The 22,881-nt window shown below is 38.7% G+C and overlaps 1 protein-coding gene across 7 annotated transcripts in view; it reads left to right on the top strand.

Annotated features, from left to right (window-relative positions):
- Positions 1-4,922: 4,922 nt before the first annotated feature.
- ICA1 (islet cell autoantigen 1) overlaps positions 4,923-22,881 on the top strand; it is a 66,171-nt gene continuing 48,212 nt past the window's right edge. For 6 of the 7 annotated variants that reach the window (XM_059477696.1, XM_059477681.1, XM_059477691.1 and 3 more), the window contains exons 1-7: positions 4,923-5,046; positions 14,792-14,838; positions 15,280-15,377; positions 16,541-16,579; positions 18,789-18,960; positions 20,878-20,950; positions 22,635-22,758. In XM_059477696.1, coding sequence (XP_059333679.1) covers positions 16,563-16,579; positions 18,789-18,960; positions 20,878-20,950; positions 22,635-22,758 — 386 coding nt within the window. In that variant the 5' untranslated portion in view covers positions 4,923-5,046; positions 14,792-14,838; positions 15,280-15,377; positions 16,541-16,562. Of the gene's footprint in view, positions 5,047-14,791; positions 14,839-15,279; positions 15,378-16,540; positions 16,580-18,788; positions 18,961-20,877; positions 20,951-22,634; positions 22,759-22,881 lie in introns of those variants that run through there. The other variant, XM_059477675.1, reaches the window with a different exon arrangement.

Below are 22,881 nucleotides of genomic sequence, written 5' to 3'. Positions count from 1 at the left end.
ATCAGTGCAAATTGCCATCGTTCTCCTCTCCCTACCGTCTACTTGTCTTATTAAGGATAAACCTGGCTCTTAAATGCCTTGCTAATTCTCTGGTGAATTCTGCAAATACCAGCTCCATCTAAACAACAGATTAACCAACACAGTTCTTTTGATTCAAAATGTCAGGTATGAAAAATAGATAGTCAGTCCACAGGCTCCATCCCTGTCATTCAAATGAAAAGTATTTGACAGGAAAGAATACCCTGTGTGCTGTTTGCAAGAGTATCCAGGGAGCTGGATAATGACAATAAAGGAGACAAATAGTGTAGGATAGCGGAAGAATGTACAAAAATGTTCAGTGCAAACCAGACAAGAGGAAAGAAGAGTATTGCACAGCTCACTGATCAGGAATTGCCAAAAAGAGTATATGAACCAGCATCTGGACAGCAACATTAAATCTGGACTTCAGACTCCATCTCAAAGTGAACACAAACCTGCATGAAGTAAAATTTAGGCAAGCCCTTCCACTCCAGACTGTTTTAATTTTAAGAATTAAAATAGGAAAGAACTATAGAAAAGTAATGATGATTGGTCATCATGAAAGCCACAATTACAGGCTGAGTCCTACTTGGCAATTTTGGTCCTACCTTGATGTTCAGAGATGCTGGCACCACTTCAACCTGGAGTCCTCTAATTCTATATTTGGCTGTCATTTCAGGGCCTCTATCATAGAAGATATTGGGGGCAACAGGCACAAACTGAAACACAGGAAGTCCCATAAGAACATGAGGGAAAACTTCCAATCAGAACAGGCTGCATGGAGAGGTTCTGGAGTCTCCTTCTCTGGACACACTGAAAATCCACCTGCACACAACAATCCTGTGCAACATGCTCCAGGGGAGTCTGCTTTAGCAGCAGGGGCTGGACCAGATTATCCCAGAGATCTCTTCCAATATCAACCCAAATTATCCTGCGATTCTGTATTTTCCAGTTCATGAAAGGAGAAATAAATGACTAATTAAGTAAATCTCTGAAGCTGACAATAGGCTAAAGGTTTTCAGTCGATCACTAAGCTGGAACAGTCACACAAACAATACAAGTTACATGCCTTGCAAAGCTAAATTACAGAAACTATAAAAATAAATGCAAAAGAGCAGAACACAAACACCTTTAAACTAGACAGATTTTTGCTAAGAATTTTGAAAACAAACAGCAATGTGGCAGGAGAATTAAAAGAACAGCAGTTAGACAAGAGAGGACAAAAAAGACTGGAAAATATTCATATGAGGGACTTGAGCAAGTTTAAGGGAATCATTTTCCTCATCTTGATTTCTAAATTTTGAGCAGAAGCTCAAGAAAGAAGTGACTGTGTCCATAAAACAAAACATTAAAAGACTGTACTTCCTTATGTGGAAAAGAAATAGAGGGCAAATAACATGAGAGGATTAAAAACCATCTTAATATGTGAAATAATAATAATAATAATAATAATAATAATAATAATAATAATAATAATGATGATGATGATGATGATGATGATGATGATGATGATGATGATGATGATGATGATGATGATGATGATGTTACTGTCCAGGGAAGATGAGAAACCTTCAATGCTGTTTCTAGGATACCTAATGCTATTCAAGTTTCTGAAGTTACTAATTGCCAGATACATATAAATAAATGTGGGACAGAATAACAACACATTAAGAAACCTTAAGAAAATAATATATACAAATAGGGAAATGTAATTTCTATTGCTTCAACTGAAAAACAGGACACTACTACTGGGATTCCAAAATCTTTGAATTTCTAGTTTCTAGTTTACTCTCTCTTTATGGTTTCCATTTTCTTATTTGAAATTCAATCTTATCACTTAAGGAATATAATAAGCCAAAAACCACCACACACATTTTTAGGATTATTTTATATAGACAGCACAGAACACCTGAGAATATATCAATTTAATGACAAGGACAGCATACCCCATAGTATGCTATAGTAGCCATGTGGTACAGTAAACACAACTGGATGGTGAGTCTCACTGAGTCAACATAGGATTCCAACCCTTATTTGTCTTTTAAAAAATTAAAGGCAGCTGGAGCAAAGTGCAACACAAAGCTCAGATGCAAAAAGGAGCTTACAAGATGAGGGCTAAAAATAATCGCTGCCTCAGTCTTTCAAAAGCTCTGGGTTTGTGTGATTGAGGGCTTGGAATGTCATTTCTCTACCATAAAACGTGATGTTTTCAACTGTGAAATGATCAGTAGTTCCACCTCAGAGGGCTGTACTTCATCTTTACTTCCATCTTATGGCAATTTTAATGATGTCACCCAAAGAATCTCAGTTTGTGAGAGGATGGGGTGTTCCATGGAAAGAACAGAAAGCAGAAATGAACTTTTTTAAGGTCAGGGAACCAGCTGCTTAGTTAATTTCAGCAACTTAGAGTATTTTGATGCTGAAATGGGGAAAAACTGTTAGTAGCAGAAAGGTATGAAGAACCATGTTTCAAGGTGCTTCATGCATCCAGTCAGCTTTGTCAAAGAACTAAGCCTGTGAAAAGTAGAAAGTACACCTTATTTCAAATATCACTTACAATAACTGTTTTAGTTACATCTATGTATTTCTGCTACCCTAAAAATATATCCATGGGAGATAAGAGAGGTGCTAGAACAACCAGATGGCACTTGCTTATATTTATAACATTTACATCTGGTGATAAACTACATGAAACATGAGACAAGATTAAGAAATGCCTTCCCTTCAGTGAGGAATAAAGCTTTAAAACTAATTTTTTGAGGTTATATAGTAATCTCAGCTAATGGTTTGAGACATTTAGATGGACAAAGCCAAAAGTTGTCTGTGATTTGCAGGATATAGTCCTAAAGTACATAAGAAATGAGCTAGCCTAAGTCCTGATCTTTGGTATATTCACATACATACATAAATATTGGCATAAAAGTAGTTCCAATAATTACAAAAGTACAGCGTTTTGCAGAATCAAAGTTTATTCAGGTTTATTTTCCCTCTTTCTTACAGTGGAGCAACTAAGAAAAGTAACACTTGCAAATTTGCAAATTTACCAAAAAAAAAAAAAAAATCTATTTGTCTTGGTTCTGCTCCTGCAATGGCTAAAGTAATTCCTTACATCCTGTGAAATTTTCTTTTTACACCTTCCTCTAGAAGATTTGCACATGTAAATACTACTAAAAGACACAACAGATTCTTCATGTTCACTGAGAAACTAAAAGCTATCAAATCCCAACGTCAGACGTGGCTGAAGAGATCCCAGATCCTCATCCACTGCAGAGAAACTTTGTGTCACTTATTAGCACCACTTCCCTTTGGTAAGAACTCACTCCATGAACATTTTTTCTCCCAAAACCAGTAACATCTCAAATTTATTTGACTAACGGGGTAATATGTCTAATGCAAGTATTTACACTTCAGCCTGTTACTCTTTCAGTCATGGGAACCCATGTCCAGAGAATGATTAATCTCACTGGAAACTAAAATAAACCAGATAACCACACCCTAAAACGCATCTTTTTATATTTGTTCTAAAGAGAGCTCTAGAATAAAAAGGCAGCTGAACAGTGTTTATTTACAGTATAACATCCAGAAGCAAATGAGATATTTTACACCAGGTTTCCTGTATTCCAAGCTTTCAGCTGTGTCATACCCTTTTCTGCAAGATGAAGGACCCCATTAAGAGATTTGTCTCGCATGAAAATATTTTCTTGCTGTTACTTTGCTTTAACACAAAACCTATCCTGTTAGGGTTTCTGTAGTTCTGGCAAACAAGCCTGTATTTCCTGCCATAAAAACATTCTTGTTTGTCAACACACTCTCTGTGCTACATACACCATGCTTGGGGGTATGACCTGCTGTTAGTGGTCACACTAATGCTAAACAGCAAAACTAAACAAGCTCCTAAATTATACCTGAAATTCCTCACATTATAGTGTTAAATTATCCCAGTGGATTTCTTCAGAGCTCAGGGATAGCATGCCTAGCTCTCTACCCATTTAGGATCCCAAGTCTTCTTCACAGTCACTGTCTCACAGCACAGTCCCTGTGGTTGAAAACATCTTACTTTTACTCTTAGATCTGTGACTTCCAGCGAAATATATCAGCTCTGCCTCACAGAAACATGGAGACACTAGCATGAGTGCTTGGGATTTCTGTAACGTTCAGAAAATGAAGCCTCACAACCACTCTTCTCCTCTCTTCATTTTCCACAGCTTCCTCTTGTCCACTCTTCCTCAACCCTTTCGGGGGCCCCATCAACCCAACCTCCTCTTCTCCGTTCCTGCCTTCACGCCCTGCGTCGTGCTTGCACCTCCGCTCTCTGACGCCGGTAAGTTAACACTGCCCCACTTAAGTGGGATCGTTTTTCACACGGGTACCGCTGCTCTGCGTTTCTCCTTTTACTTCATTTTCAAATGCTACCTGTGAACTCTTCTCCCCATTTCAAGCTCTGAAATCAGCTCCAAATCCACCTCCTTTACTCAAAAAGCTCTCACACAACCCCAATGACCCAATTCCGACATGAGCTCAAAACCAACGCTCTCCTGACCCCCTCCTCCGTCACTGCCACCTGCCTGCTACGTTAAAAGGCCTTTTCCTCCAAGTTTCCACTCCTCGATGGCAGCTATTTATGACAACCGAAACATTTTAGTATTTCCTTGCTGCTCCTCGCGGGACACCTGCGGTCCCCAGCAGGCTGGGGCGGAGGCACGGGGCTTATGCTTTGTCGAGGCGGTGATCAGGGCCCCAACCCGAGTGACTCTCCCACTGCTTCCCTCACAGCGCGGCAGGAAAAGCAGCAGGAAACGCCTCCCTGCCCTGCCCACGACCGGACAGCGGCCGGCCCGAGCTCCGCGGACCTGGCGGCCGCGCCCTCCCGGCTCGGGGGCCGGGCTGGGCCGGGCCGGGCGGCGGCTCCGCCCCGCTGCGGGGGCGCCCGCGCCGGCACAGGCGGCTCCGGTGGCCGCGCTGACGCCGGCGGCGCTGGAACACCTGGCGGGGCGGCGGCGCCTGCGGCTCGGCCCTTCCCTCCACAAGGTGAGTGCGGAAAGGGGGGACTCGCCGGTCTCCGCGCTGGGGCCCGGCGGGGAGAGCCGGTGCCGCGGGTACCAGCACGGGGTGGGCGCCGCCTCCCCCGCGGGCGCCCCGCTCGGGGCGAGGGAGGCGGCGCGGCCGCCGGGCCTGCGGAGCTGATGCCCGTCAGCGCGGTATCCACGGGCGGACCTGTTCAGAGCGACATTTCCGAGGCTCAAGATGGCATCTGTTCCTCCTTTTGCCTTGTGTTCCCCCTCCTGCCGTGCGGTTGTCTCGCCATGATTATTGCATTTATCCGTTTGTGCCTCCCGTACATCCTCGCTGGCGCTGCGCCCGCTGGAAGCGGGGAGGGAAACGGCCGGCTCTCCGCGGCGGTTTCCGGCTCGGCTGCCGGCTCGGCGCAGGTTGCCCGGCTGCGCTCCGAACCCTCCCGGGATCGGCCGGGTGGAGAGGGCTGGCAGGGCATCCTCTGGTCAGGTAATGTCAGACATCGAACCAGCACCGAGGCAGTGACAGCTGGTGAAATGGCAGTTCAAGAATCCCACGTTTACGGCTTAAAGCTTACAATTTGTGAAAGGTTCATCCTGGTAATCAGGTTTATTTTACGTCCATCCACCTGACTCACGAAAGCTGCTATAGTCTTTTAGAAGAAAATAGAAAAATCGGATATTACTTGAAACATCAGGTCGGTTTTTAGCAGCAGAAAGGGGTGACGGGCAGTGTGTTATTTGTCAATGTCATGATGTATTTGTTCAGTGCCATATGTAAATAGGTCTTCTGTTTCACACTGTTTTGTGTAAAGCTGTTAGCCTCAAGGATCTGTGTGACCCCTCTTAAAGCAGTAATGCAGGCTTGACTTAGAGGTGTAAATGTGAAATTGACTCTGGTAATCTCACAGTTACATCCTTTAACCCCCTACCACCAAGTTACATTGTGGTAGTAATTTGGAAGCTTGTCATTGGAGTTGTTCTTCTGTTTGGTTGTTTGAATATTTTCTCCCTGCCTACAAGCCTTGCTTTAAACCAAGATGACCTATTATTTCCATTAAACACCTGTTTGTTTGCTTTTGTTCTCCCCATGTTTAATTGTGTTATCCTCTTTCTTTCAGTTTCTGGATAGATTTTATTTAATTTCGGTCTCAGGAAGCAGCTGTGGCCCTTGTTTCAGACTTCTTGGAAATAAACTGTTCTTGTGTTCTGCTCTCATAAGGACAAAACTGTTTGATCACTTTTCCAAACTGTTGGACAGAGAAAACAGTGGGCTAGATTTTGGCATCTGCAGTGCAGGTGGCATTTGGTTATGGTCTTTTATCCGATTTTTTTTTATAATCCACTCTTGATTTTTTGATAATCCACTCTTTCCACTTTGTCTATGTAGCATTCTCAAATAGGGAGTGAAAGAACCCCTTGACAGTGCTGTCTGGCACAGATGTAGAAGTTGCAGTTCTTACTGGTACTTAGCATGACAACCAGCAACATCTTGTTTAGACTTTATCAGGTTTTTTTAACTGCTGTTTCAACAGCCTGTTGGTTTAAACTTAGTAATTTAATAGTTTAATGTTAATATCACTGAAGGAGGAATTTAGTGTCAAGCCACAGAGATCTTTTGAGTAGTGAACTGCCATAACTGGTATAACCAGTCACATTTTGCACATGACACACTACTGGAAGATAGTGTGGTGGTTAAGTAGTGCCAAACCTCAGTCTACATGAGTTTTTCAAGTTTCTTCACTGTCAGAATGTCATGCATGAAACGTTGTTGTTTCCAGAAAGGTTCCAGCACTTTACTCAAGAATCTAGATGCTGGTCAGTGGTATTTGCTTCAGTTGAGAAAAAAAATAAATGCATTTTAGATAATGGTGCTTTCTTGTATTGTGCTTGTTGGAGTTGAGATTTAAATATAAACTTCAGATTCAAGAAGACAAGTTATGAGTTTATTTAAGGGCGGGTTTCGTTAACATTTTTCTTTTAGAAGTTTATATTAGTGGGGGATGAAGGGGATCACATAGTGCAAAGTAAAATTCCTGTTGAACCCTACTACAGAGTTAGGGGGTTTTGTCCTGGCTTAGTAGAGTTTCAAGCCCAACCATCTTGCCAGTTTTTCTCTGTTATCCATCCTTTACACAGTTGTTAAATTGTTCTGATGATTTCTCACATCATCTTTTCTTGAAGAAATTAATAATAACAGCTCTTTTCAGGCTTCAAGTAGTGTTGAAAGCTGTTGGTACAAGTTGGCAGAAAAAAATGTGCTAATATCGCAAATAAACAAGAAGACAAAAAATGCTCTCAAAGACTTTTTAATACTTTTAAAAATCACCTCCAAGAGTATTGCTCTGTAGTTTATTCTTCAAGATTTTTTGCTGCTTCTCAACCATAAAATCACTCTGGAGACAAAATTATGCCACGATGCAGAAACATTACAAATACAAAATCCCAGAGAGAGAAGTTTGTTAGAGCCAAACAGTCAAGAACAAGAAATTTGACCTTTTAAGTGTTGTTAGTAATAGCAGTCTCACAGTACTTTTTCCTGTGACTATTGTTAGCCACAGCAAACTGAGGGGCATTTTGACCGGTTATGCAATTGTTCGCGTCAACTTTGAGAACTGTCTGTGCCAAGTCACTGAAACAGTACTTGGGTACATCTTGCAAGTGGCTTCATAGGGATCACCACTGCCCTAGGAGCAGTCAGCTGGTGTGCCAGGATATTACTGAGAGCAGTAATACAAAAGTTGAGTGGACTCTGTGTCTGCTGAGAACATGTAGCCTGCACTGGTGGTGTTTACTCAAAGGGCGGTGCGAGATCGCCCTGCATTGTTCTTGCTGTGCATGGTGAGGCTGTTTTGTTAATCGAATCTCTTATCCACAGATGTGGAATAATCTCTGAGGGAATCTGGAGAAAATTATTTTCTTGTGTTCCCTCCTCCAGCATTGTTTCCCCTTGGGTATAAATGGCATTGCCTTCTGGCTTCTGAATGGATGAAAAGGCAGGAGGGTGACAGAAATGTGAGAAGGTTTACTGTGCCAGTAAATAGGGTATCTAAATAAGAGAGCCATTAGTTTGAAGTTCTAAAACCTTATATGTTTGTATGTAATATACTGTACATGCAAGAGTTTCATGGGTTTGGGTTTTTTGGTCCATTCACTACTTTTCTCATAGTTTCGCAAGAGGAAAGTTTCCCAGTAGTAAGACTCTACTCTGACTACTAGAGCTAGAGTGCATCAGAAGAGCAATTTGTCTCTTATAATCTATGTACACTGCATGTTCCATATGATATTTTGCTTAATAATATTCAGCTATTAAGTTTACATGTAGCAGTTCTTAAATGAAGAGAACATATGTGTGTTATGAAACAAATTGATAGTCATTTTAAAGAAACAAAGCAAGTCTGCGTTTAGAAAAAGATTAAATACTGCACAGTAAATATCCCCAGTTTTGCTCATTTGCAGTGAGCTTAGACCTGCCATTCAATGACTTATACTCAAGTTATTCTTCCATAAAATGCATGTAGTACTTACAAATCTCACTGTCTCCACAAATGCAATGGAACACTTTACTAGTGAAGTAAAAGATGTTATCTGAGGGGAAACTGATACTATGTATTGTACCTACATTATTCCACAATAAGCAGATGAAAAACCAGTATAATCTGAAAAAGGAATTTAAAATTTAATTTTTGTGTGATTAAATATCTCTGTGCAAATGATAAAGTTCTATGTGCAAATGAACTTATCTAGAAAGTGCTGTTGTTTGCTAATCAATCTTGCAGTCAACCAGCATTTATTTGAAATATTTTGTTCTGAGACTACATGTACTGTGCATGTACATCTTGTGACTTCATGTGCCATTGTTATCAGTGTTTTTGAGAATCCACTGGGTTTAGGAATTTTTTGTTCTCAGCTGTTTAAAAAAAACAAACAAGAAAACCCCCAACCCAGTTCCAAGTATAATTTCAGTGCATTTATGCTCTAGAAAGAAGATCACTTTATGCCTGTAAGTTTGACCTGATAGTTTATGGAATTATATGACAGATATATGGTACCAAAATAGACACAAAATTATTTTTTTAGAGAGGAATACTAACTCTTGAGTTGGTCCTCGCACTTTGTGGGGGCAAAAATAAGTTTTAACAAACATGTTGACAGTGCCCAATTCCTGCTTTTTCAGGATGGCTAAAAGTTACTTGTAACCATTCAAGTACTGAAAACCAGAGTGAGTGGTTCAGATGGATTGATACTCTTCAATTCTTGGTATAAGGGAGCAATAAACAAACTGTAAATATGTAGTTTGTCTGCCAAGTGTACACATCAGAGTTGGGAATAGAAAAATAAAGACTAAATGACAGCATAAGAAACATGGCCCCAGATATCATCCTTTCTTTAGACTACACTGGAAACTTAAGTAGAATAATTAATTCACACATTAATTGTGTGTTCTGAAATTAGAAGTGCAACAATTGTGTTTTGGAAGAAAGTGACTCTTGACAGTACTCTCTGCAATAGATGTGACCCATACATGCCCTACACAGAGTATTGCATAGAGCCAGTGTAAAATTGAGTGAAAGACAGGTGTCAGTAGTACTGCTGCTCATTTGGTTGGATGTACTATGTGCAGATAGGTGCCTATGTAGTGCTACAAAATGACAGAAAGAAGACCCAAAACATTCAGATTTCTTCGTGCCTTGTACATGGTTTCTTACGGTGCAAGTCTTTAATCACACAATCTTAGTCATTTAAGACACCTGCTGGTATTACTGTGGATTGTTCTCCACTCAGTTTACTAGCTTGAAAAACAAAGGTGTGTTGTGTTGGGTCAAACTACCTCCTTGGAGAACAAACTCCAATTTCTCTGACACTTCTGTTGTTTTAAGTATGTGCTTGGGATTTTTCTGCACATCAAATTTGGCAGGGGTAGCAGGCTCAGTAGAGTAGGTTAATTCTTTGGGGGGGGTTTGAATTATTTGAAGGATCAGGACAGATGAATAAATGAAATTTAATAAATGTCTAGTTTTCTGGGATGTCTCATAGGCTTTGGTAGCTATGAGAAGGAAATGGCAGTAACTGTGGCAGAAATGTTAGTTCCAGAAGTGTTTGTAGTAAAGAGAAAATTGATTCCAGGGAACTTAATGGGATGTGGCCATGTCCCAAGGATGGTGTTACTCAATATGCTGTTGACTTTTTTTTTTTTTTACAGTAATTCAGCAGACCACCATGAAATACTAGCTCTAAAAGAAGGGGAATAGAGCAATGCTCTCACAGCAGGATTTATCTTTGTAGTTCAGCTGCCTAATGCAAAAAGCATAATTTCTGTGTGCACAGAGCGCAGTGGTGGGGCTTTGGTTGAGGTGCTCAGTGTAGCTCTTTGGAGGTTGTATTCACTATCTGTGCAGGGACTTAGCTTGTATGGTAATTTAGGCACTAAAGTTAGGTAATTGCAGTCAAACAGGATTTTTTTCCCCCTCAGCACCTCGCATGTGTATGAATATAGCAGGAGCCTTCACTGTATAACAGATGCCATTTTTATCATGTGCTTCTTTTAAGGATGTATGAAATTCTTTCTAGGTGTCAATCCCTGAAATAGATTGAAAGAGTAATTCTGTTGATACTGCAATCTTGTATTTCTTCTCCTGAGAACTTGTGGGTAATCTCCAAGATAGACACTTTCAAGGATAAGTAGCAAAGCTGTGAATCAGTCTGAGACAAAGGATTAGACAAAAAGTTGTAATGGTTGGAAGGAACTGCTAATGCAGCACTTACAGACCAATTTGCAAACTTTTTGAATAAATAAACAAGTACATCAGTGAGTAGTCTAACAGAACAAAAAGACTCCTGGATTTGAAGCTAAGCATGGATGATTCTGCAGGATTAGAGCATCAATATTGAGACTTAAGAGCTTTAGAGGAAAAATTAAATCTTGTCGTTTGTCATAGATATACCTTGAACTCTAGATTCATTTTAGCTGAATTAGAGTGGTAGCTGTTCTTGTATTTAAGAGTAGGAATGTTTCTATGTCTTGTGTGTAATCTTGATGCTGAAAGACCCAGACTTCAGTTTTCACTCTGTTCCTGCATTGACAATGTGGATAGTTTGGATCTGCAGGCTGTTATATTCCCTTTTGCTTGGGAAAGGCAAAGCGAAACACCATTTGTAGCTCCTGGTCTCTGTGTTTGTACACCAGAGAAGATAAAACTGTACCGTCTAGTCTTCATCTTGCAGTGAGACTGCATCTTGTTTTGCAGACCCATTTACTTGGTTCAGCTTGATCACAGCTTCCAGGGAGCAGAGAGGAGGAGATAGGTTGTTAGCCAAGAGCTGTTGGAGGCACAGATGGCATTGATTCCCTCACCTAGGCACATTTTCTTCCCTTCAAAGTATTTTACATAAATGAAATTATCAGTCTTAATTTTTATATATGGAATTCCTTCTTTTTTATTGCTGTTATTTAGCACCACTGTACTATTACTGTATTAAAAGTTTCTTGGAAGATTATTCATTTTAATAAAATGTTGACGTAAGTCAACAGCAGTGCATGATTCTGCCATATTTGAAAGTTATAAGTTGGAAGGACTTTAGGATGTGGAGAATCTGTTAGGATTTGAGGAGCCACAGAACATATTCTCTGCTTTGAAAGAGCAGTAGACTTAGGACAGTTCTGTCAGTGAAAGTGCAGACTCTTCTGTGTGTTTTGATGAACATATTTCCTTCACATAAGGGTTGCTGAATTTTGCTATGTTGTTTGTTCAGTTCCCTTTCCTTGTTTCTGGATGTATCTCAAAAGAATGTGTTGTTCAATCTACTGCCTTCCTACATAGCTGCTAGGTCATCTTCGGTTGTTAGATTTACTCTGTACATCAGGATTTATAATGTTTTTGCAAGGATTTCATCTCCTCTCTTTGTTCTGAGAAGCTATGATTAGATCAACAGTTTGTTTTACATACAGTCTTCAGACTTGAAAAGATTCCTGTTTGATGCCTCTGCATGCTGATATTTTTCTACGTAATCAGTTTGAGCTAAGAGCACAGTAAGAGCTAGGTAACCAATGCTCAGGCAAGAAGAGATACTTGAATTAAGGCTGTTTTGTTTGTTGAGCTGGGTTTTTAACTGATTTCCTTATAACCTAGGAGAGTATTAAGATTTGAACTTTACCATGCCGTGTGACACTTCTTACTTTTAGGCTTACTGAAAAAGAGAAGTAATGTGAGTGACACTGATATACAGACTTGTTTATTATCAATGTAGCTGTTGGAGAGAAGGCACTCATACCATCTTTTTCTTATGCAAGTAGAATCTAAAGATTATTCATAAAGCTGTTTAGCTCTTGGGAAACCAGACAACTTATGCTGCAGCAAAACGTACTAAAGCTAAAAAAGAGAAGCAAGCTTGTACAAATGTGGTACAGAGCATGAGCTGGAGGGTAATCCTAGCATATACTGCAGTTCAAATCACACAAAACGCCGTGAAAGCATTTTCCTATTTGCACAGAAAAAATTACATATGTATTCAAGTGGTCTTGGTGAATATAGAGAATCAGAAGATTCTCCATAGGAATATAAATGTCACTTGCTAATGACGAGTGTCCTCCATCAACTTTTGTTTCAGTGTGACAGCTAATAAAATTCCTTAGTAGGATGATGAGTATGGCAGAAATAGCATGAAATTCTGTGTGCATTCCAGCTGTTATGGCTTCCCGTGGAAATAATTTGTGTGCAAATAGTCTACCACCCAGAGAAACTCTGCCATAGTTGGCTGTTTGCAGGACCATCTTGGTTTTGGCATTTCTTGTTGTCTGTGGCAGAGCACTGCCTGAATTCAGCTGTATTCCACTTAAAGCCAGGCAGAGTCTAGAAACAGTTCTGATGTATTTCAGTGTCCAGGCTGTGCCTGTCTTCTCTGGCATCATTCTGCAAAGAGGATGGTTTGTGGAAAGTGATGCTGGGGCTTCTTGGTGCGTCAAAAACACGTGCTAAGGATTTTCAAGGTTTTGGCAGGGCTTGTGGGCCCACCAGTTCTGTATGGGAATGAATCTTTCAGCTCTGTGGCTCCTTGTGTTCCAAGCAGACTTGTTATGAGTGGAACCAGCTCAGGTTTAATGCTTAAACTCGGGTAGCATTAGTCTCTCTCAAAACACTGACAAGCACTTGGAAAATTACTGGAACCATGAATGGACTTCTTCAGGAAGCCTTAGATCCATCACTGTGCAGTATTAAACATGGGTTTGTGTACAGTTGTCTGTAATGTGGCACTGCTTTCTCTGGTGTGAATAAAGCAGGTGTGCTTGCTTCTGGCACCCACCCTCTCATCTAGAGTATCCCTCCCTTTTGTTTGTCAAGGTAAAGTCTGTTGTGGAGATCACAAGTGTTGTATAACTCTTTATTGTCAAATATCATGGAAACTTCCCAATATAAATGCTTTCCCATAGGGAGGTGATTTTCTTTTTAATGTTGTTAATCATTGTCAGGATAATACTGTTTATTGAAACTTATATCTTTGTTTGTTTGTTTTAATACACTGAGAAGAAAAACAAGCAAAAAAAGTCCATTACATCAACTCCTTGTGGCAACTAAAGCTTATTTTTATATCTAACACTGTATGATAACATGGGTTAATTTTAAATTTGACTGCAATTTTTGGAGAGAGTATTGGTAGATTCAAGTTAGTGTCATGTGCATCTATTGTAGTCAATTTTGGCAAAGACCAACTGGCTTGTTACTTCTGTTTGGGACATTTGTCTTGTTCTTCAAAGGCATAAGCGTTCAAAACTTGAAGTAATGAGAGGTTATGTGCTCATTCTTGGTCTCTCTCTGCAGCCTCAAAACCAGCATTTTGTGGCTGTAGGGATTTCTTTACATGACTGTTAAATGTTCCTTTTAATTCTTGGGAACTTCCCTGGGCTATTTCCAGTCCCCTCTTATTAGTGTCTCTCACTTTTTGAGACTAGACTTAGATTTCAATATTTCTTTTTAAAAATCTCACTGCTTTCAGCTATGCTTTTAATAGTGTCCTTTGTTAGAGCTGAACCAGTATCTTAACCCTTTTTGGTTCCAGGACTTGGAACAGACAATAACAACACATGAAGTAAGAGATTATATAAATAAATTATGGCCCTGTTAAATTACTGCAGAGACAATTCACTGCACTTTTTTTTAGGAAGTACATTTCTGTTTTTTCGATGCTAGTACTTACTAAGCTGTCTTTGCAAACTGAATTCTCATTTATGACCAAAAGTCAGCTCCATACTGGAAATAAAATGGGCACAGGGATTGAGTTTGTGTCCTGGGCTGCTGCTTGTTGCTACTGCTTAATTACAGCAATGTCCCTGGCATGCTTTTTATCTATACTATCTAGAACTCTCTATGACCTTTTTCCCTCCTGGCCTGTTTTGGATGATAATCACATGCCAGGAGCCATTTCCAGCAGGCAGTGTAGGTAAGGCTCCATTTCTGTTTTCTTCCACCCTAACTGGCCATAGGACACCATCCCAGCAGGTCTTGTAGCCCCAAATGCCATCCCATCACACAGCAGAACAGAGAATACATGCCCTCATTTTAATACTATGAAAATATTGTCCAGTTTGAATGTAAAAACTCCCACAAAGAATATCCTCAGGGCATAAGGGTGCTATGTAGAACCTGGAAGAGTATACTTAGGAAGATGTCAGAGTGAGAAGGTGAGGTCAGATGTTTAGGAAGAGAGAGCATGAGCTGTATTGCAAATAACAACTGTTTCACCATGACCCTATTTATTTTTTGTAGGGACAGTGGTTTCCAGAAGAAGCAGGTGGATGTGTACAGTGAATAAGGTCAGTGCCTTGCACCTTTTCCCCATGCTGGTTGCTTAAACTTTGTTCCAAGTAATGTACGTGTTAGTCCACCTGGACAGGCTGTTCTTTGCTTCCTGTCAAACCAAGTGTGCTGCTGAATAACTGAGTCATGGACAAGCTTGTGTATACAAGCTAAATCCTGTGGTCTTATCTCACACACACACACACCCCCACAGTTGACTGAAGGAGGACCAATGTGAAAACAGTGAAGTCAAGAATATAAAGGCATTAGAAAATTAGTTAGTAGTGTCTGTGCCTATGGCTCTAGAAAGAACAGCACAGCAGTCCATTCTATATCTTGTCTCACTCAATGGTTGTGTAACACAACAATCTGAAAAGATTCTTTCTTCCTCCTTCTTTAGCTGTTTGAACTGTGGTCTGAAGACAGAGTTACTAATTTTCTTGTGGTCTCTCCTGCAGTGCTTAAGAACATTTCACAAAAATTCCAATTCAGGCGAAATTCCTGCTCTGATATAATCTTGCAGAATCTCCTGGATCTTTGCCAGCAAGTTTCACAGGTACTGACAGCAGAGAGGTTAGGCTCAGAAATCTGAGATTTGGCTCCATTCAGCTCCAAATGGAAGTGCATGTGCTTTATGCTTGCAGGAAGCATCCAGGTTGTTTGCATTGCCTTGTTTGGGTTCCTGCAATCTGTTCCAGTCCCTTTGCCTCTCCAGTGCTAACCACACTGTCTGAATGCAGTATTGTGCTAGTTTCCAACATGACGACTCCCCTTTGTAGCCCCTTTTCTTTCTTACTTGGATTAGAGCCAAAGTTCAGTTTCAGCACTGTTACCTCCCTAACTCCTTTTTCCATTACTGTTTTCTCAGTCAGTCAGCTTCATACCTTAGTGGAGCCTGTTGGTGTGTTCATTCTGTGCCTCTCCTTGCTGGAGTCCATTCCCCAGCAGCACCACCCATCTCACTGGCTTCATTTTGGTCTCATCCAGATCCTGCTGCAGTGCCTCCATTCCCATGTTAGCCATGTGCCAGTCCTCTCTGAAAGCAGCAGAGGAGAAGCCTGGTGCTTGTTTTTTATGATTATCTGGCTTGGCTGTTAAATTTGGCCTGGAAGGAGCATGCTCAGGTACTAGTGGGAAATTATGTGCATGCCATTATGTGCATGCTGGAGATGGTAACTTAAAAAATCTAAAGTTCTAATGCCTATAAATCATATTCTATCCTCAGGATCTGCGGTGTCCCTCATAGAAAAACCATCTGGTCGTTAAATTTCACATCTCTGACTCAAGACATGATGTAACTAGTGTTTTAGAAAAATAGGTCAGTGGGATATAGGCAGAAAAAAAAAGTTAAAAAGTAATTGAATTTTGTTGTGGCTAAAACTTGTAGGAAAAAAGCTTGACTGAGGGTGATGCCTAGCATGAACAATTTTGGCATGCCTCATAAAAAGTCACTGAATTTTTGCCTGGTAAATATGCTTTTGCTTGAAAAACTTGCTAACATAGAAGGATTGGCAGCACTTAAATCCATTTGTAATGGGTTTTCAGGAGAATTGTGGTACACAAGGAAGGCATTTGGCTCACAGATTGAAGAGTTTTCTTTTGTAATATGGTAAACAAGATGCTGTAGCATATTAATTTTCTGAGGGAAAAGATATAGGATTTCTAGTGTTTTATCTAAGAATTACAGATACTTGTATTAACTGAACATTTCTTATTTAGGTGTCTGAAGAAGACAAGAATCATGGAAGGTCATAAATAGTAAGCATCTTGATAATTTTTTATTCTAAAGAGCTAATAGTGTTTGTATGGTGATTTGTTCAGTTTGTTCATCAGTCTCATAATTCAGGAATCTGTATTAATCCCAGCACTTTTTCTAATCTTTTTGTGACCTTATATTAGTAGCTGGTTAACATCAGATGAGTTATGGTGTTTTCTTCACTTGACTACTGAAATGAGATCTCAGTTATTTTCACTGCTGTAGCAGAAACACACAATTAGCCAGGCAGCTAAGGCCTTTATAATACCTTGCGAGAAGTTTGATGGGTATTTTTAATTATTATTAAAGTAATGCTATTTTTATTAAACTCTCATATTATGTTTTCTCATAATACAGGAGGGTTTTTTTATTCATTAAAGGTAGTAACTTTGGTATTTTAAAGGTGCAGCCTGTATCAGATGAATATAATATTCACCCAACTTGATAGGTTGTCGGTTGTCAGTGTGTGTGATGGCTTGTTTATACAGAGTTCCAAATAAAATGTGGTATGTTTTGTACGTGTTTTTTATTTTTTGCTGTAGCATCAAAATACCTTTATTTTAATTTTAATTAATAAATTAAACTCTTGGAACTAATATTTGTGTAGAATTAAATGGATAAATATCTTTGCTTTTCAAGTTTGGTGAAGAAGCCATGAAGTGCTCTGTGTAAGTGCTTTTTAAAATGATATCTCTGCTCACTTCCAGTTTAATTTCTTACCATTTATTTGGTAATTAAGGTGCTGTCACCTAACTCACTGATTAAAAGTAACTAAAGCAAGTAATGTAAGCCTGTGAAAAAATTTTCCTTTTCAGGTTAAACTGTGTCACTAGTGACTGTGTAGGGTAGATGTGGTTCCCTTTTGGGGGAGTGTGTACCAATGGCTTGTTTTTTCAGAATGGCTGTATTGCTTCACAGCAAATGTATAGATATACATCCATCTATCTATCTATCTATCTATCTATCTATCTATCTGTCTGTCTGTCTGTCTGTCTATCTATCTATCTATCTATCTATCTATCTATCTATCTATCTATCTATCTATCTATCCATATGATACATATAATCAGAGGGTCATAGGATGATTGAGTGGCCTGGGTTGGAAGGGACCTCAGAGATGACCTGGTTCTAACCCCCCTGCCATGGGCAGGGACACACGTCTCCATACACGACTTGATGTGTATGTTGGGTCTGAAGACCTCTTGGGGTAGCATCTCTGAGCAATTTGTGTGTTGTGAACAGAACTAGGGGTCAATATCTCACTAATGAACTCCAGTTTAACACTCCAGATGTACGGTGTCTTCTCAAAATAAACTCAACCTATTTAAGTTTTGTGAAGCATCCAATTATAGCAGTGTTTAGCAACCACTTTTTAGTTCTAAAAAGCTGAAAGACTACTCCAGCTTTTTATATATGCATATAGGGGGAAATGTATGTACTTTTGCACAAATTAATAATGGAGTAACACTTCCTGAAAGACACTGAAATTTTGTGGTAAAGCTATATTTTCTATTAAGCTGTCTGGGTATGGCTTAAATATTGTGGAATATGGAATTTATATATTGCACTTTTTATTAGGTCTGCTGCAGGAATGCAGAATTATTTGTCAGTGAGAAATAATCCTTGAAAGAAAAAGTTACCTGTTATACACCCACAGTTGTCATGTAGTCCATTGTATAAAGAGAGATGTGAGATATCAGTCTTTCACATAGCATGCTCAAAAGAGATGAGTGTTTTTCTGATTCTTTTTTTATTCAGTTACAAGAAAAGGAGGGCAGGAAGTAGTCTAATCCCATTCATAAAATGAGTTGTGTCAAATCCCAACAGTGCTGAAATAGCATGAAAATTGCTACCTGCTTGAGCAACTCTGCTAGTTCACTTGAAACTCTTCTATTAATTATACAAAATAAAAAGTTAATTCCATGGGCTAGAAATCCTTTCCTAATGCCTTGGGGGGAATTCTTTGAGGCTGTTTATTAGGCAGTACTGCATGGTTAAGATATTCAAGTTGAAATCAGTGTATTTTTTTTCAGAGTAGGATGGGAAATACAGTAATTTAGTTGCTTTGTTATTAATGCATAATGAGGAACTGCATGTTATATGTGTGTTGGCATGCAAATGCAATACTCTTAATGGAAATGTATTAATTGTGTTAGAGTTATCTTTAAAGTATCCAATTGAAGTTTTAAATTTTGTTTGTTAATATTCTAGCAACTATCCAAGAGAATTTTATGATCAATATGCTCAAAGCCAAGAAAAATCTGTGGTCAATAAAATGCAACAGAAATACTGGAAAACAAAACAAACCCTTATAAAAGTTACAGGAAAAAAGGAAGATGAGCATGTTGTTGCTTCAGATGCAGATCTGGATGCAAAACTAGAGGTTTGTAATATTTACATAATGTCTGTTCTCTACTTGTTAATTTTTAAAGTGTCTTCATTTCCACCAAGCCTTTAACATGTGTGCATGTAGGATATAATTACATACATACATTTTTATAATTTTCATGTATTAGCTCTTCCAGATTCTGACAAAAGTATCTGTGTAAATTCAGAGAATATAGGGGAATTTAGGAACACAAAACCCTATGTCCCTTTAACTTTGTTTGAAACTGAACATATCTCAGATTTATTTTCATATTATAGGGACAGATTTTCTCCTTTTGTTAGCAGAGGAGTCAGGAGATTATCCTTTGCCTATGTCAGTTTAAGGTGATTTGGTTTGGTTTTTTCCTAAAAGTATTTTATTGAGCATACAAATGACATTTTTTAATACAAGTATGAAATACCACATATACCAGAAAAACATTCAATATGCCCAGGAGCAAGGTGCACAGTGCATTCTACTCTGAAGGTTTCGAGCAGATTAGTGGGTTCTGACATGTCAAAAGAAGCCTCTGAAAGTCTTAAAAATAAAACCAAGAGAAGGAATCCTGCTGTGTGACAAATACAGTCCCACTGTCAGTATCCTCAACTCCACTGAGGGGGAAAAAAATAGGTTAAAGTTCTACAAAATTAAGACCTAGAATGTTTTTGAGACAAAGCAAAAAATAGAGGGTGCACTATGGAAGTGTAATAAGCCAGTTAATGTCCATCTAAGTTCTGTTTGTGTTGTTTTCTTGCATGATGGTAAATGTTTTGCTTTACTGGCTTTCTTGTAGTTTCTTTAAAAAAATGTTGACTTAGGATTCTCAGTTTATTTAGGTTTTAGCTGAAATACAGGAGGCTGTAGTAGAACAAACTCAAGAGCAATAACTTATCACCCGGTGGTTCTACTTACAGAGTCTTCACAATGGGTTGTAAATCAGAAGTATTGATGTAAAACAAGCTGGAAGTATGGAACACTATTTTATAAATACATACCTGAATTTTTTCCATGTCTACTGTGTTGCAGATTTATCAGGAAGCATGCTCTGTTAGCTCAGGTGGGGCTGGAAATAGTGGAATAAGTTCACACAAGTGGAATAAGTATGTTTTGAACAAATTCTCACTTGCAAGTCATACTCCCAGTTGAAAAGACAAGACCTGTATAAATTTGTAGTCAAGCAGCCTTGACAGAAAGCACTAACTGTGCCAGTGGTCTATTTTACTTCTAGCTGTGTAATGCCTCATATAGTAGAGTTTAGATTTAAGTTGCAGGCTGGAGGTTTTAGATGGACAGACAGAGAGAGTAGTAATTTTTCTATTTCCTAGAAATAATCTCCAAATATAGTCATGACTGACTTTTTTTTTTTTTTACCTCTACTTCCTTTGAAAGCTGCTTTGTTTCCAATATGCCAATAAAACTTTCAGTTTAAATCAACAACCTTCTGTGTTGGCCATACCTATGCAAGTTTGTTCCACTAGACTTGACAGTGTCTATGAAAAATTTAGTATGCATATTCCCACATGTGAGAATGACTGATGGATAAATATTTTGATAACTCTGTTCTACCTTGAGGTTTTTAGAAGCAGATTTGTACATCTTCATATCTATACAAAGATATCACCTAAAAAAACCCACACCCAACGCAAGTCCTTTGGTTAACTACCAACTGTTGCAGACCTGTTTCCAAAGTTATTTTTTCTTTATTTTCCTTCTGTAAGGTTATGATTGGTCAGTCTTTAGTTTCAGTAAAAAACTTAATTGAAAAAAGAGCACAATTGATAAGGGGAATACCAGAAATATTTCTCATTGTTCAAGAAGAAAAGAATGCTCCCTAATAATTTCTATGAAAAATTAAGGTCTTTCTTGTATTTTATTCCTCAGTGTTTCTTGCATACGCTTGACAAATTTTTGTGTATTTTGTTTCAATATCAGCTGTTCCATTCTATTCAAAGAACGTGTATGGAGTTGCTGAAAGCAATTGAACTGTATCAAAAAAGGATTTGTTGTAAGTATGATCAAACACAGTAGTTAAAATGATAAGAAGGTCTGCATTATGGAATCATTGAACAAGTGAAAAGGTAAAAATGAAAGCGGAGAACTACTAGTTTCATCCTGTTCAAAAGTAATGTTCCTTGCAGACCCCTGAATGCAAATTTGGTTATTTGTTTGAAGATTTCCCAGTTCTGACATTTTATTGATATGATGCCGTGATAGCAATAATGACTGGAGAAAGCTTTCTTTAGTTTTTTTCCCCCCATGACTTAGTTGACAAATTCAAAAGTGTCATGTCTAGAAATCATAACCCCTTTCTAAACAGTTTTAGTGTTTTGTTTTGCTATTTTTTTAAATCAGGATTGCTGATGAAGAGTTTTTGTCTTATTACTAGTTTTATAATCAAGTAGTCTATGCTATTATGATGAATTCGATCATGCTGACTTAATTGCAAAAACCATACAGTAATTAGTGACAATCATTAGTGAGAGATGGGGGACCTGATTTGGGAAGTTTCAAACAGCAAGTTGTATTAAATGTCCTCCAAAGGTTCTCTACAGTCCATATTATTTGATTTCTGGCCTGAAGGAGAGAGTTCAGCTATGAAATCAGTAAATCTTCAATTGCATTTTCTCGAGGCTTTCATTTTTCTTTATCCAAAGAAAGTCAGAGATAATGTTTCAGAATCAGGAGGTAAAATTGAAATACAGAATAGTAGTGTATCAAGTTGAAGAATTGGCAGGTGAAATATGATGGCAAGATTTGCATCAGGTGCAGATGTGCATCCTCTACCAAAGAGTGCCGAGTCTGCACTGGAGTTGGCTGTTGGCATTTTGGAAAATGGCAAGAGGACTTCAGGAGATCATCTTCATTGTTTTAGGCCATTCTCTCTCTTGATAGTGATTGACATTGGTAGTATAGGAGATAGCCACTTTGAAAGACAAAGAGATGAGAGCATCATTAAATGTTTTTGTAAGGTTCTCTGTGATCCATGGTCCCAGTTTAGAAACAGTCAACAATTCAGTGTAAAACCACTTCATCTTCCTGTTTAAAAAAATAAAAAATTTCTTTGAGGTAGATGTCTTTCAGGTAGTTGAAATACAGTGTTTGAATTACAGAATGTTCAAGTTGTGAAGTAATCTTGCCAGGTAATTTGAAAGTAAATGTTCTTTAAAATGAAGTACTAGACTTGTCATGTGAAATTTTATGTAGTCAAGCATGAAGAATGGTAAGAGAAAAGCAAGTAAATGAGTTTTGGTTAGTACAGCTTGGAATTAGCTTCAATAAAAGTATGCTATCAACTGAGGCAATCCAAGTGGTAAAAAAGAACTAAAAACCAACCTACCAAACCAGACAGAACCCAAAAAACCCAACACTGAAAGTTAAGTGCAATCAAGATGTAATAAAACCCTTTTTGTAATATAACCAACCCAGATTTTCCTTTGTAAGAAAGAAATAGCCCATTTTTCCTGTTGTCTTTTGGTGCTGATGGAATTTTGTGATTTTTAAGTATATCAGCAAGCGTCTCAAATGAACCAGGTCTTCTGTTTACTACATGCAGGAATCCTGTGAAATTATTTATTTTTGCTTTGCTGCTTGGACCTAAAGTGACTTAAACTGTTTGATGGTAGGCTGGTTTTTAAGCTGTTAGGGACCAATTAAATAACATATTTGACAACTCATTTATTTTTTGTTAGTTCTGTCTCAGGAAGAAAATGAATTGGGGAAATTTCTCCGATCACAGGGTTCTCAGGATAAAACAAGAGCAGGAAAAATGATGCAAGCTACAGGAAAGGCCCTCTGCTTTTCTTCTCAGCAAAGGTATATGGGTCAACATTTCTGTCTGATTTGCATAGTACTTGTGATAATGGTAGTTGATTCACCAATGTCATCATTCATTTGGCCATTTGAAATGTGTGATGAACCAATCTATAGGAAAATTAT

This window comes from Ammospiza nelsoni, chromosome 1, assembly GCF_027579445.1.
Source record: "Ammospiza nelsoni isolate bAmmNel1 chromosome 1, bAmmNel1.pri, whole genome shotgun sequence".
NCBI classification, from domain to species: Eukaryota; Metazoa; Chordata; class Aves; order Passeriformes; family Passerellidae; genus Ammospiza; species Ammospiza nelsoni.
This window is presented reverse-complemented; position numbering and strand designations above follow the sequence as displayed.